This window comes from Oncorhynchus keta, chromosome 4, assembly GCF_023373465.1.
Source record: "Oncorhynchus keta strain PuntledgeMale-10-30-2019 chromosome 4, Oket_V2, whole genome shotgun sequence".
NCBI lineage: Eukaryota > Metazoa > Chordata > Actinopteri > Salmoniformes > Salmonidae > Oncorhynchus > Oncorhynchus keta.
In genome coordinates this window covers 74672483-74684291 of record NC_068424.1, presented here as the reverse complement: position 1 = coordinate 74684291, position 11809 = coordinate 74672483, and the positions used below count along the sequence as shown (strand labels likewise).

Here is an 11809-nt window from a genome sequence, read left to right as displayed (position 1 = left end):
CCCTCAGGAGATTGAAAAGATTTGTCATGGGTCCCCAGATCCTCAAAAGGTTCTACAGCTGCGCCATCGAGAGCATACTGACCGGTTGTATCACCACCTGATATGGCAACTGCTCGGCATCTGACCGTAAGGTGCTACATAGGGTAGTGCGAACGGCCCAGTACATCACTGGGGCCAAGCTTCCTGCCATCCAGGACCTCTATAATAGGCGGTGTCAGAGGAATGCCCATACAATTGTCAGAGACTCCAGTAACCCAAGTTATAGACTGTTTTCTCTGCTATCGCATGGCAAATGGTACCGGAGCGCCAAGTCAAGGACCAAAAAGGCTCCTTAACAGCTTCTACCCCCAAGCCATAAGACTGCTGAACAATTAATCAAATCGCCACTGGACAATTTACATTTACATTATACCTACCTATATATCCTCCCTGTTTTTATTTACTTTTCTGCTCTTTTGTACACCAGTATTTCTACTTCCACATCATCATCTGCACATCTATCACTCCAGTGTTCATTTGCCCAAATTGAAATTACTTCGCTCCTATGGCCTATTTATTGCCTTGCCTTTACTCCATTTGCACACACTGTATATAGATTTTCTCTATTGTGTTATTGACTGTACGTTTGTTTATGTGTAACTCTGTGTTGTTGTTTTTGTCGCAATGCTTTGCTTTATCTTGGCCAGGTCTCAGTTGTAAATGAGAACAGGCCAACCTGGTTAAATAAAGGTGAAATAAAAAATAAAAAACATTAAAATTGACCCCTGCCCCCTCGCGTTTGTACACTGCTGCTAGTCGCTGTTTTTTTATCCATGTATAGTCACTTCGCCCCCACCTACATGTACAGATTACCTCAACTAGCCTGTACCCCCGCACACTGACTCAGTACCGGTGCCCCCTGTATATATCCTCCACACTGACCCGGTACCGGTGTCCCCTGTATATATCCTCCACACTGACTCGGTACCAGTGTCCCCTGTATATATCCTCCACACTGACTCAGTACCAGTGTCCCCTGTATATATCCTCCACACTGACTCTGTACCGGTGTCCCCTGTATATATCCTCCACACTGACTCGGTACCGGTGCCCCCTGTATATATCCTCCACACTGACTCAGTACCGGTGTCCCCTGTATATATCCTCCACACTGACCCGGTACCGGTGTCCCCTGTATATATCCTCCACACTGACTCAGTACCGGTGCCCCCTGTATATATCCTCCACACTGACCCGGTACCGGTGTCCCCTGTATATATCCTCCACACTGACTCAGTACCGGTGTCCCCTGTATATATCCTCCACACTGACTCAGTACCAGTGTCCCCTGTATATATCCTCCACACTGACTCTGTACCGGTGTCCCCTGTATATATCCTCCACACTGACCCGGTACCGGTGCCCCCTGTATATATCCTCCACACTGACTCTGTACCCCCTGTATATATCCTCCAAACTAACTCTGTACCGGTGCCCCCTGTATATATCCTCCACACTGACTCTGTACCGGTGCCCCCTGTATATATCCTCCACACTGACTCTGTACCAGTACCCCCTGTATATATCCTCCACACTGACTCGGTACCGGTGTCCCCTGTATATATCCTCCACACTAACTCGGTACCGGTGTCCCCTGTATATATCCTCCACACTGACTCGGTACCGGTGCCCCCTGTATATATCCTCCACACTGACCCGGTACCGGTGCCCCCTGTATATATCCTCCACACTAACTCGGTACCGGTGTCTCCTGTATATATCCTCCACACTAACTCGGTACCAGTACCCCCTGTATATATCCTCCACACTGACTCGGTACCGGTGTCCCCTGTATATATCCTCCACACTAACTCGGTACCGGTGCCCCTGTATATCCTCCACACTGACTCAGTACCGGTGCCCCCCTGTATATAGCCTCCACACTGACTCAGTACCAGTGTCCCCTGTATATATCCTCCACACTGACTCGGTACCGGTGCCCCTGTATATATCCTCCACACTGACCCGGTACCGGTGCCCCCTGTATATATCCTCCACACTGACTCAGTACCGGTGCCCCCTGTATATATCCTCCACACTGACTCAGTACCGGTGCCCCCTGTATATATCCTCCACACTGACCCGGTACCGGTGCCCCTGTATATATCCTCCACACTGACTCGGTACCGGTGCCCCTGTATATATCCTCCACACTGACTCGGTACCGGTGCCCCTGTATATATCCTCCACACTGACTCGGTACCGGTGCCCCTGTATATATCCTCCACACTGACTCGGTACCGGTGCCCCTGTATATATCCTCCACACTGACTCGGTACCGGTGCCCCCTGTATATATCCTCCACACTGACCCGGTACCGGTGCCCCTGTATATATCCTCCACACTGACTCGGTACCGGTGCCCCTGTATATATCCTCCACACTAACTCGGTACCGGTGCCCCTGTATATATCCTCCACACTGACTCAGTACCGGTGTCCCCTGTATATACCTCCACACTGACCCGGTACCGGTGTCCCCTGTATATATCCTCCACACTGACTCGGTACCGGTGCCCCTGTATATATCCTCCACACTAACTCGGTACCGGTACCCCTGTATATATCCTCCACACTGACCGGTACCGGTGCCCCCTGTATATATCCTCCACACTGACTCGGTACCGGTGCCCCCTGTATATATCCTCCACACTGACTCTGTACCCCCTGTATATATCCTCCACACTGACTCTGTACCCCCTGTATATATCCTCCACACTGACTCTGTACCCCCTGTATATATCCTCCACACTAACTCTGTACCGGTGCCCCCTGTATATATCCTCCACACTGACTCGGTACCGGTGTCCCCTGTATATATCCTCCACACTGACTCGGTACCAGTGCCCCCTGTATATATCCTCCACACTGACCCGGTACCGGTGCCCCCTGTATATATCCTCCACACTGACTCGGTACCGGTTTCCCCTGTATATATCCTCCACACTGACTCGGCACCGGTGCCCCCTGTATATATCCTCCACACTGACTCGGTACCGGTGTCCCCTGTATATATCCTCCACACTGACTCGGCACCGGTGCCCCCTGTATATATCCTCCACACTGACTCGGTACCGGTGTCCCCTGTATATATCCTCCACACTGACTCGGTACCGGTGCCCCATGTATATATCCTCCACACTGACTCAGTACCGGTGCCCCATGTATATATCCTCCACACTGACTCAGTACCGGTGCCCCCTGTATATATCCTCCACACTGACTCGGTACCGGTGCCCCCTGTATATATCCTCCACACTGACTCGGTACCGGTGTCCCCTGTATATATCCTCCACACTGACTCGGTACCGGTGCCCCATGTATATATCCTCCACACTAACTCGGTACCGGTGTCCCCTGTATGTATCCTCCACACTGACTCGGTACCGGTGTCCCCTGTATATATCCTCCACACTGACTCGGTACCGGTGTCCCCTGTATATATCCTCCACACTGACTCGGTACCGGTGCCCCCTGTATATATCCTCCACACTGACTCGGTACCGGTGCCCCCTGTATATATCCTCCACACTGACTCTGTACCCCCTGTATATATCCTCCACACTGACTTGGTACCGGTGTCCCCTGTATATATCCTCCACACTGACTCGGTACCGGTGCCCCCTGTATATATCCTCCACACTGACTCTGTACGGTGCCCCTGAATATATCCTCCACACTGACTCGGTACCGGTGCCCCATGTATATATCCTCCACACTAACTCGGTACCGGTGCCCCCTGTATATATCCTCCACACTGACTCGGTACCGGTTTCCCCTGTATATATCCTCCACACTGACTCGGCACCGGTGCCCCCTGTATATATCCTCCACACTGACTCGGTACCGGTGTCCCCTGTATATATCCTCCACACTAACTCGGTACCGGTGTCCCCTGTATATATCCTCCACACTGACTCGGTACCGGTGCCCCCTGTATATATCCTCCACACTGACCCGGTACCGGTGCCCCCTGTATATATCCTCCACACTAACTCGGTACCGGTGTCTCCTGTATATATCCTCCACACTAACTCGGTACCAGTACCCCCTGTATATATCCTCCACACTGACTCGGTACCGGTGTCCCCTGTATATATCCTCCACACTAACTCGGTACCGGTGCCCCCTGTATATATCCTCCACACTGACTCAGTACCGGTACCCCCTGTATATAGCCTCCACACTGACTCAGTACCAGTGTCCCCTGTATATATCCTCCACACTGACTCGGTACCGGTGCCCCCTGTATATATCCTCCACACTGACCCGGTACCGGTGCCCCCTGTATATATCCTCCACACTGACTCAGTACCGGTGCCCCCTGTATATATCCTCCACACTGACTCAGTACCGGTGCCCCCTGTATATATCCTCCACACTGACCCGGTACCGGTGCCCCCTGTATATATCCTCCACACTGACTCGGTACCGGTGCCCCCTGTATATATCCTCCACACTGACTCGGTACCGGTGCCCCCTGTATATATCCTCCACACTGACTCGGTACCGGTGCCCCCTGTATATATCCTCCACACTGACTCGGTACCGGTGCCCCCTGTATATATCCTCCACACTGACTCGGTACCGGTGCCCCCTGTATATATCCTCCACACTGACCCGGTACCGGTGCCCCCTGTATATATCCTCCACACTGACTCGGTACCGGTGCCCCCTGTATATATCCTCCACACTAACTCGGTACCGGTGCCCCCTGTATATATCCTCCACACTGACTCAGTACCGGTGTCCCCTGTATATATCCTCCACACTGACCCGGTACCGGTGTCCCCTGTATATATCCTCCACACTGACTCGGTACCGGTGCCCCCTGTATATATCCTCCACACTAACTCGGTACCGGTACCCCCTGTATATATCCTCCACACTGACCCGGTACCGGTGCCCCCTGTATATATCCTCCACACTGACTCGGTACCGGTGCCCCCTGTATATATCCTCCACACTGACTCTGTACCCCCTGTATATATCCTCCACACTGACTCTGTACCCCCTGTATATATCCTCCACACTGACTCTGTACCCCCTGTATATATCCTCCACACTAACTCTGTACCGGTGCCCCCTGTATATATCCTCCACACTGACTCGGTACCGGTGTCCCCTGTATATATCCTCCACACTGACTCGGTACCAGTGCCCCTGTATATATCCTCCACACTGACCCGGTACCGTGCCCCTGTATATATCCTCCACACTGACTCGGTACCGGTTTCCCCTGTATATATCCTCCACACTGACTCGGCACCGGTGCCCCCTGTATATATCCTCCACACTGACTCGGTACCGGTGTCCCCTGTATATATCCTCCACACTGACTCGGCACCGGTGCCCCCTGTATATATCCTCCACACTGACTCGGTACCGGTGTCCCCTGTATATATCCTCCACACTGACTCGGTACCGGTGCCCCATGTATATATCCTCCACACTGACTCAGTACCGGTGCCCCATGTATATATCCTCCACACTGACTCAGTACCGGTGCCCCCTGTATATATCCTCCACACTGACTCGGTACCGGTGCCCCCTGTATATATCCTCCACACTGACTCGGTACCGGTGTCCCCTGTATATATCCTCCACACTGACTCGGTACCGGTGCCCCATGTATATATCCTCCACACTAACTCGGTACCGGTGTCCCCTGTATATATCCTCCACACTGACTCGGTACCGGTGTCCCCTGTATATATCCTCCACACTGACTCGGTACCGGTGTCCCCTGTATATATCCTCCACACTGACTCGGTACCGGTGCCCCCTGTATATATCCTCCACACTGACTCGGTACCGGTGCCCCTGTATATATCCTCCACACTGACTCTGTACCCCCTGTATATATCCTCCACACTGACTTGGTACCGGTGTCCCCTGTATATATCCTCCACACTGACTCGGTACCGGTGCCCCCTGTATATATCCTCCACACTGACTCTGTACCCCCTGTATATATCCTCCACACTGACTTGGTACCGGTGTCCCCTGTATATATCCTCCACACTGACTCGGTACCGGTGTCCCCTGTATATATCCTCCACACTGACTCGGTACCGGTGTCCCCTGTATATATCCTCCGCACTGACTCGGTACCGGTGTCCCCTGTATATATCCTCCACACTGACTCGGTACCGGTGTCCCCTGTATATATCCTCCACACTGACTCAGTACCAGTGTCCCCTGTATATATCCTCCACACTGACTCAGTACCGGTGTCCCCTGTATATATCCTCCACACTGACTCGGTACCGGTGTCCCCTGTATATATCCTCCACACTGACTCGGTACCGGTGTCCCCTGTATATATCCTCCACACTGACCCGGTACCGGTGTCCCCTGTATATATCCTCCACACTGACTCGGTACCGGTGTCCCCTGTATATATCCTCCACACTGACTCGGTACCGGTGTCCCCTGTATATATCCTCCACACTGACTCGGTACCGGTGCCCCCTGTATATATCCTCCACACTGACTCGGTACCGGTGTCCCCTGTATATATCCTCCACACTGACTCGGTACCGGTGTCCCCTGTATATATCCTCCACACTGACTCGGTACCGGTGTCCCCTGTATATATCCTCCACACTGACCCGGTACCGGTGCCCCCTGTATATATCCTCCACACTGACTCTGTACCCCCTGTATATATCCTCCACACTAACTCGGTACCGGTGTCCCCTGTATATATCCTCCACACTGACCCGGTACCGGTGCCCCCTGTATATATCCTCCACACTGACTCTGTACCCCCTGTATATATCCTCCACACTAACTCGGTACCGGTGTCCCCTGTATATATCCTCCACACTGACTCGGTACCGGTGCCCCCTGTATATATCCTCCACACTGACTCAGTACCGGTACCCCCTGTATATATTCTCCACACTGACTCGGTACCAGTGTCCCCTGTATATATCCTCCGCACTGACTCGGTACCGGTGTCCCCTGTATATATCCTCCACACTGACTCGGTACCGGTGTCCCCTGTATATATCCTCCACACTGACTCGGTACCGGTGCCCCCTGTATATATCCTCCACACTGACTCGGTACCGGTGTCCCCTGTATATATCCTCCACACTGACTCTGTACCCCCTGTATATATCCTCCACACTAACTCTGTACCGGTGCCCCCTGTATATATCCTCCACACTGACTCTGTACCAGTACCCCCTGTATATATCCTCCACACTGACTCGGTACCAGTACCCCCTGTATATATCCTCCACACTGACTCTGTACCAGTACCCCCTGTATATATCCTCCACACTGACTCGGTACCGGTGCCCCCTGTATATATCCTCCACACTGACTCGGTACCGGTGCCCCCTGTATATATCCTCCACACTGACTCGGTACCGGTGCCCCCTGTATATATCCTCCACACTAACTCGGTACCGGTGCCCCCTGTATATATCCTCCACACTGACTCGGTACCGGTGCCCCCTGTATATATCCTCCACACTAACTCGGTACCGGTGTCCCCTGTATATATCCTCCACACTAACTCGGTACAGGTGCCCCCTGTATATATCCTCGTTATTGTTATTCTTATTGTGTTACTTTTTATTTTAGTCTACTTGGTAAATATTTTCTTAACTGTTCTCTGTTTTGAAGGGCTTGTAAGTAAGCATTTCACGGTAAAGTCTACACTTGTTGTACTCAGCATTTCACGGTAAAGTCTACACTTGTTGTACTCAGCATTTCATTGTAAAGTCTACACTTGTTGTATTCAGCATTTCATTGTAAAGTCTACACTTGTTGTACTCAGCATTTCATTGTAAAGTCTACACTTGTACTCGGCGCATGTGACACATAAAGTTTGATTTAATTTGACCAATAGAATAAGTAAACCTTTCTACTATGAGGGTTAGTAGATGTCAAGTAAACGTCTATTCCACGTTGGTTCAACGTCATTTCAATCAAATGACGTGGAAACGATGTTGATTCAACCGGTGCGTGCCCCGTGGGTAGTGATGTTGCTGTTCGTTTTCTCGTCTTGTTGGCTGAGGAAAAGTAAGTGTGGACAGTTATTGTAATATCTTCAAAGCATCGGAATTCATTAAGAAGGACGCAAGCCATTGAATGTTCTGTTAAGATGAATTCCCATCATCCAACTGTGATTTATGTCATTCTGAGCACCGTGGGTGAATTCTCTAATCAGGTTATCCACCCAATCCATATGGGTCCAGTACATTTCTAGAATGTCCTGTAAATTAAAATGCTGCCGGTGAAATGTCCGTGCGTCACATTTTCCTAACGGAAACGCTTACACACCCACACACAAACAGTTAGCACACACCCTGTAACACTTGTGCAGAGAGAGAGAGAGAGAGTCTGACAGATAATCTGAGCTATCTTTGGTCCTTGATGTTTATATTACATTAACACTGTTGTAATTATTCTGTAATGTTATCATCAGTCAGTCACAGTAACTGTGCTGACACTGGTGGGGTCACCTCCCTACCTTCTGTATTGTGTCTTGGGTGTTGTTGTGTTAGCGATGATGGGATGCTAATGACATTAGCTCTGGTTGCTGGTATTAACATGCATTACTCTGTGTGGGTTTGAAGCACAAGGGACTCACTCACATACGATTAGATGGGGATGTGAGCACGGAATTGTGACTAAACTGACTAAATATCGCTACATTTTTAGCGATTCATGCCTCAGCATGTTCTCTTTTCTGGTGAGCAGTGCCTCCCTAAGGTGGCTGACATGACATTGTTGCTAATGGTATTTCACTTGGCTGTAAGCTTCTGATAATTACCTAATAGCCTCGAACACAGAGGTTAATTCAATTTAGTCTCATTGCAGTTCAATAAAATGTAGCTTGATGATATTGTGTGAATGTTTGTGTCAGTGGAATTGAGAATAATCCCTTTGTCTGTCTGTCTGTCTGTCTGTCTGTCTGTCTGTCTGTCTGTCTGTCTGTCTGTCTGTCTGTCTGTCTGTCTGTCTGTCTGTCTCACTCTCTCCTCCCCCCTCTCTCTTGCTCGCTCTCCCTCCCTCTCTTCCCTTGTTCCTTGTCTCCAGTTGATAAGTGGAGGATCTATCGTCAGCGCTGAGGCAGTATGGGACCATGTGACCATGGCCGACCGAGAGTTGGCGTTTAAGGCCGGTGATGTCATCAAGGTGCTGGACGCGTCCAATAAGGACTGGTGGTGGGGTCAGATCGACGAGGAGGAGGGGTGGTTCCCCGCCAGCTTCGTACGGGTGAGTTAGTGATACCTCACGTCACCCTAGTCTTCTGAATGCCCCGATTCACACTATACCCATGTAGGATCTTCATTTGAGACAGTTTGCTACAGGAGGAAAATAATCCTGCAGCAACAGGAAATGTGAATTGTTACATGGATTATAATTAATGGATATATAATTAAGGGATTGATACATTTTTCAGGAAAATCATGTCTGAAAGTGTAAATGACAGAAAGTTTTACATTTAAGTTTTAAGTTCTCCTCCAACATGGTGATCAAATTAAGATCGTACATCTGTAGGGAAAAACCAAGCCAAGCTGGGCTGGCCTGGTAACCCATCTACTTTAGTTTCTGGAACCCTGCTAAAAAGAACAGTATGATATCCAAGCCAGCACAGTACACTTCCTGTTAGCTTCACAGTAAACTTCCTGTAAGCTTCACAGTACACTTCCTGTTAGCTTCATACATTACCTGGTAAAGGCTACACACACTACAGCTAAAGAGGACATACTCTAGTAAACACTTCCTACTTAACTGTGTAAAGGCTCCATACATTACCAATTAAAGGCTTTCTCCAGACTCCCCAATGGCCATCCCAACCCTGACAACTCCATGTCCAGGGGCTGAACCAATTTCTCCCCACCACCACTACCTCTCCATCCATTGAGTCGATCCAGGCATTGAGTGAACCGGTGTGTTTCTGTCATTCTTTCTCTCTAAGGTCGAACCCCACCCTCCTCAACCCCAAACAAAACAGCTTTTCTATATCAACCCCATAGCAACTGCTCGGTTCCAAAACACTACGTCTAAGGTGCGTTTCCACCAACATCATCAATCAACCATCCAGCCATTCCCCCCCACCGCCCACCGCTCAGCCTGCCGACGCAACGTCTCCCAAACATTACCCAATCAATCAACCATCCAGCCATACCCCCCACCACCCACCGCTCAGCCTGCCGACGCAACGTCTCCCAAACATTACCCAATCAATCAACCATCCAGCCATACCCCCCACCACCCACCGCTAAGCCTGCCGACGCAACGTCTCCCAAACATTACCCAATCAATCAACCATCCAGCCATACCCCCCACCACCCACTGCTCAGCCTGCCGACGCAACGCCTCTCAAACTTTGCCCAGTCAATCAACCAACGCACATCTAACGTTCCCATAACCTCCACAAAACCTCTGTACAGTATGTCCTTCTATTGGTCAGGCAGAGAGAGACTGAGTACATGTACAGTTGAAGTCGGAAGTTTACATACACCTTAGCCAAATACATTTCAACTCAGTTTTTCACAATTCCTGACATTTAATCCCAGTAAAAATGCCCTATTTTAGATCAGTTAGGATCACCACTTTATTTTAAGAATGTGAAATGTCAGAATAATAGTAGAGAGAATTATTTCTTTCAGCTTTAATTTCTTTCATCACATTCCCAGTGGGTCAGAAGTTTACATACACTCAATTAGTATTTGGTTGCATTGCCTTTAAATTGTTTAACTTGGCTCAAACGTTTCAGGTAGCCTTCCACAAGCTTCCAACAATAGGTTGGGTGAATTTTGGCCCATTCCTTCTGACAGAGCTGGTGTAACTGAGTCAGTTTTGTAGGCCTCCTTGCTCACGCACGCTCTTTCAGTTCTGCCCAAACATTTTCTATAGGATTGAGGCTTTGTGATGGCCACTCCAATACCTTGACTTTGTTGTCCTTAAGTCATTTTGCCACAACTTTGGAAGTATGCTTGGGGTCATTGTCCATTTGGAAGACCCATTTGTGACCAAGCTTTAACTTCCTGATTTATGTCTTGAGATGTTGCTTCAATATATCCTCATAATTTTCTTTTCTCATGATGCCATCTATTTTGTGAAGTGCACCAGTCCTTCCTGCAACAAATCTCCCCCACAACATGATGCTGCCACCACTGTGCTTCATGGTTCTTCGGCTTGCAAGCCTCCCCCTTTTTCCTCCAAACATAATGATGGTCATTATGGCCAAACAGTCCTATTTTTGTTTCATCAGACCAGAGGACATTTCTACAAAAAGTACGATCTTTGTCCCCATGTGCAGTTGCAAAATGTAGTCTGTCTTCTTTATGGCGGTTTTGGAGCAGTGGCTTTGTCCTTGCTGAGCGGCCTTTCATGTTATGACGATATAGGACTCGTTTTACTGTGGATATCGATACTTTTGTACCTGTTTCCTCCAGCATCTTCACAATGTCATTTGCTGTTGTTGTGGGATTGATGTGCACTTTTCCCACCAAAGTGCATTCATCTCTAGGAGACAGAACGAGTCTCCTTCCTGAGCGGTATGATGGCTGCGTGATCCCATGGACCTTTTTGCTTGACATCATGGGAAAATCAAAATAAATCATCCAAGACCTCAGAAAAAAATTGTAGACCTCCACAAGTCAGGTTCATTCTTGGGAGAAATTTCCAAACACCTGAAGGTACCACGTTCATCTGTACATACAATAGTACGCAAGTATAAATACCATGGGACCACGCAGCCATCATACCGCTCAGGAAGGAGACGTGTTCTGTCTCCTA

General features: G+C 49.4%; 1 protein-coding gene across 1 annotated transcript in view; it reads left to right on the top strand.

The window, feature by feature from the left end:
* Positions 1 to 11809, top strand: part of LOC118373006 (uncharacterized) — an 83348-nt gene that overhangs the window by 51247 nt on the left and 20292 nt on the right. Inside the window, 2 exon segments of the mRNA XM_052515673.1 lie at positions 9098 to 9277; positions 9984 to 10073. Coding sequence (XP_052371633.1) covers positions 9098 to 9277; positions 9984 to 10073 — 270 coding nt within the window.